Here is a 4,225-nt window from a genome sequence, read left to right on the forward strand (position 1 = left end):
AAAAAAATCTTTGATGTAAAACGTTATCTTTATTTGACTTGGACGTTTACAAATGAGTGAAAATCAGCTAATAAAAGCCTACTTAATACAATACAAAATACAAAAATTCATAATACACCTTTTATCAAACTCTGAAAAGATGGGAACTACCTCAACTTAAACATGTACGAGAAACCTACAGCACACATCTTGGTTAATGGCGAAACATTTAAAATATTCCCATTAAAGCCAGGAGGAAGCCCAGGACGCTGCCATCAAATTACTGATTCCTTCTTTAGCATTTCCAGAGTGTCGTGCACTCTCCTTGTTTCAGTTAACCGCCCCCACACCTTTTGTTTCATTCATTAAATGTCCTTGGATCCCCTTTTCCCTCAATCTGTTTGAAATTTTACATTCTATTCCAATTCATCCAGTGGCTCCCAGTGGGCTCCTACATTGCGACTGAAAAATGTGTCAGAGTCTGGAGTTTCATTGCTCTTCTATTCAGCCACTCTAACATCTCCGGGCACTAGACAAGAACTTTAGTAACTTGTAGCTCCTTCTGAATTTTCCCATGCCCCACCTGTCTATGTCAAAGTCTTCTGGAATTTTAATTCTAGGCCATCCATCTTTCTTCCAGAATCATACTTCTCTAGACTTAAGAACACAGTTTCTTGATTTGCTTGCTTACTGACACTTGTTGCCTCCCACTCGTTCCAGGTTGTCTGGCTTGGCTTTTTCCTGGCCGATAACCATGACTTGTACTTTCACTGTACAAAACAGTTCCGTTCCATTCCGATGGCCTCGTACAGAAAGGGGGCTTAGCAGCTTGCATATTATAAGTTGTGTACTCTAAGTTCAGGGGAAGCTCAGGCTTCAGGTCCAGTCTGAGTAGGATTCTGCCTTCTTCTGCATGTTTTCCATGCCATTCCTCCTTTCATGTGGCCTTGCCTTTGAGCTGACACTGTCTGCCTCCTTCTCTCCCCAACAATTTCTTTGATTGCTCGCAGAACACTAGATTGAGAGTGATTTCCCTCTCGAAGTTCTGAGGATATTTCACCGTTGCTTTCCATAGTCATCCACGCTGTCAGTCAGAGTGTAATGTCACGCTAATTCTGCTCTCCTTGTAGGTTTGAGCTCTCAGGCAGCTTTTGGGATGTTCTCTTCACCATACTTCATTCTGTCATTGGGCGTTATTCTCGTATCCTGCTCAGGATTCATCTGTTTCTTCCGTTGGGAGAAACCATTAGCCATAGTTTCCTTGTATCGTGATGTCATACACAAGTTCTGGCTCTCCAAGGAGAGTTCCATTTTAGATGACCTCCAGTCCCCAGGATGACTGTTGTGTGGCACTGTCGGTCTCTCTCTTGCCTAAGCACCTAGTTTATACTGATTTGTTCCTCAGTGCTATCTATGGTGTGATTCAAACCATCAACATAAGTTTGGACTCCAACAACCTTGTTTTTCATTCCAAGTATCTCCAATTGGGTTTTAATAGAAGCAGAATAAAATGAGGGAATCTTCTGGATTATTTTAACAACCACTGAGGAACTCCGTGCATGTGGGGCTTTGACAGAAGGTACAAAGCAGAGACAAGAGGGGCATTGGAAGCCGATGGACTACTGTCAGGATCCTGGGAGGACTGCTGGGAGGTTCCATTCCGACAAGGTAAGGTGAGGGCTCCAGTTGGGATGGGAGGGGAGGAGTGGAGCAGAAATGGGGCTGGAGTTTGGGGCTGGGGGGGAAAGTCCAGGTGGAGGAAAGGGAGGCTGGGAACAACGTGGGTGACAGATAGAGGTCAGTATGCAATGTCGGCGACGAACACTGGGACCCCTTGCACATAGGTGCCGTGGGGGGTTTGAATGACCTGTAAAGCAGCTGAGCCACCCAGATGCCTAAACCCGATGCAGGGATAGACGGTCAAGATGGGCTGCTCGGCGACAGCCTGAGGCCCAGAGGCAGGGGGTGGCTCCTGAATCCCCAGCTCAGGCTGGGCCACGTCGGGGCCAGGGCCTTCCTGCACAGTTCCAGGCACAGGAGCTGTTTCAGAAAGAGAGGAGGCTGCGGTCTCCCAGATTTCCAGTTCCCACTGGTGGCCTGGCTCTCCATGGTGGTCCAGTTGGATGTGCAAGTCCGGTCCCGGCAAGCGTTCTGCGCCCTGTCTCTGGCCAGCGTCCCTGCGGGGCCCGCCCCCTCTGCCACGGCCTCGCCCTGGCCGCCGGCTTCCTCCCCGGCGCCGGCCTCTCTCTGCAGGACGAGCTGGCTCTGTGCCAGCTGGGGGCTGCCATCTGAAGGGTGTCACGTAAGCGGTGGGTTTTGCGGGTTGGGCTGGCTGTGCGGGCTCGTCTGCTTCCACGGAGTCTTCAGGGTCCACACCAGAGCAGCCTGGCTCCGGAGGAGGCCCACCTGAGGCTAAAAGAGAAGCAGAGTGTGAGCAGAGAGAGATAGAAGGAATTGTACCCATCAATCAGTTAGAGGATACTTTTAAAAATAAATACTCAGAGTAAATAGGGATTTTTGAAGTTACAATTATGAGAGAAGAAACACAACTGTCCACGGAAATCTGAGAATGAAGTGGAGAAGATTTCCCAGAAAAGAAAGCAAAAATCTGAAATGACGGAAAGAGGGATAAAATATAAGAAAACTAGAGGTATATTGTCACTGAGACAGATGACCGTAAAATTTCAGAGTGCTGACGACGAAGAGTACATTCTAAAAGATTTTAGAGAGCGGGAGAAAGAGAAATAAAGGAAAGGTGACATGGAAAGGGTTAGGATTCCACATGTCTCAGAAATCAGACCTCTCAAAAGCAGCAGTTAATTCTAGAACCTAACAGAAAATGTCTTCAAAATTTCAAAGGAAATGGATTTCCCACCTAAAATTTCGTATCCAACCAAAGTTTCACTTAAGAATCAGGGAGGGTTGAATAAAGATGTTTCAGACAAGCAAGATCTTAAATAATTTCCTTTCAATGGACGCTTTATTGTTCTGCATCTATCGAACTAGACAAGATTAAAAGATTTAGGACACTCGGTGTATGAAGGGAAATGTTTTGGAGAGCAACATGGCAATAGACGTAAAATTCCAATTCCTCTAGAAAAGAACAAGGTGGAAGTACTGGTTTATTATAGATCAAGATGTAGTAAAAGGACTTGCTCCACTACAGAGAAACAGTAAAACAAGAAAAATAAAAACTAAAAAGAAAAAAAAAAAAAAAAAAAAACCACCAGATTTGGGAAACGGGATACAACTCAAAAGAGGGAAAGGAATTTCCCAGATGATGTGGAAGCTGGGAACTGACTTACAGCAAGCAGCCCAGGTTGAAGCAGGCTATGAGAAGGTGAAACAGAGAATGCTTGATTGAGTTTGAATCTCAACAATCGGGGAGGAATTGGGGAACGAAGTAGTGATAAGTAAGCCCATAATCACCCAAGGTAAGTATTAAGTCCTGGAAAATTCAAGTTATGCAGGAAGAGGAAAATAATCCTCCTAATATTCTCCCCGCTCCTGGGCATTGGGGGAGGGACAGAGGGTGTGTGTCCTGGGGAGTGTGTGGCCTGGCGCTTGGGTGATTGGTGGTGGGGCTGGCAATGTTTAAACTACAGCTAAATATTCCTCTGCTCTAGAGGGAAGACCGTAACTAAACCCTAAATGGGAAAAGAAATAGCAGGAGTGTATGCATGTTATTTAAAGAATGAGAGGGAATGCTAAAAAGTTGGCTACACACATGGAGGTGGTGTTCCCAAAGCCCAAAGGTGTGGGAGATTGAGAAGGAGCAGGAGGTGCTGCATTTCATAACACGCCACATTTGCCTCTTGAAGTTCTGTAAGTCAATACCGAAGGTAAAGTAAACATCCAGAAAAAATGAAAAAGAGAGTGGCAGGCGTTTGACGTACCTTGATTAGTGGCCATGGAGCGAGGTCGCTTCGAACGCCTTGGTTCCTCCATGAGCAATCTGCGGGAGCGGGTGGGGAGAAAAACACATCAGTAGAGTGAAACCACAGCCTGACAAGGCAGGGGGGTGGCCGTGGCCTTTCTAGGAGAATGAGGATTGTGTCCCCAGCTGCACCCTTCCAAGCTCTATCCACCCCTCAGGGACCACCCAGACACACACCTGATCTTCGTACAGCTGGCTCCGGAGATCTGAAAATTAGGAGACTCTTCGACGAAGAGAGGCCCGAGGAGCTGGAGGTGTCCACAGGTTCACCGCTGTAGCTCTGAGCTCGTCCTCCCCAGCCAGGCAGGC

The 4,225-nt window shown here is 46.8% G+C and overlaps 1 protein-coding gene across 1 annotated transcript; it reads right to left on the reverse strand.

The window, feature by feature from the left end:
* Positions 1-1,689: 1,689 nt before the first annotated feature.
* On the reverse strand, positions 1,690-3,927 carry LOC134732559 (proline-rich protein 20E-like). The gene is made up of 2 exons (XM_063618493.1): positions 3,876-3,927; positions 1,690-2,391 (listed from the first exon to the last, which is right to left on the reverse strand). The coding sequence occupies exons 1-2, from the start codon at positions 3,925-3,927 to the stop codon at positions 1,778-1,780; spliced, it is 666 nt and encodes a 221-aa protein (XP_063474563.1). The 3' UTR covers positions 1,690-1,777.
* Positions 3,928-4,225: the final 298 nt, after the last annotated feature.

This window comes from Symphalangus syndactylus, chromosome 15, assembly GCF_028878055.3.
Source record: "Symphalangus syndactylus isolate Jambi chromosome 15, NHGRI_mSymSyn1-v2.1_pri, whole genome shotgun sequence".
In the NCBI taxonomy this organism is placed as follows: Eukaryota; Metazoa; Chordata; class Mammalia; order Primates; family Hylobatidae; genus Symphalangus; species Symphalangus syndactylus.

Coding starts and splice junctions, on each gene's coding strand:
- LOC134732559 (XM_063618493.1), bottom strand. CDS start 3,927: ATGGAGGAACCAAGGCGTTCGAAGCGACCTCGCTCCATGGCCACTAAT. Junction 2,392..3,875: donor CTCCATGGCCACTAATCAAG/GTACGTCAAACG, acceptor CTTCTCTTTTAG/CCTCAGGTGGGCCTCCTCCG.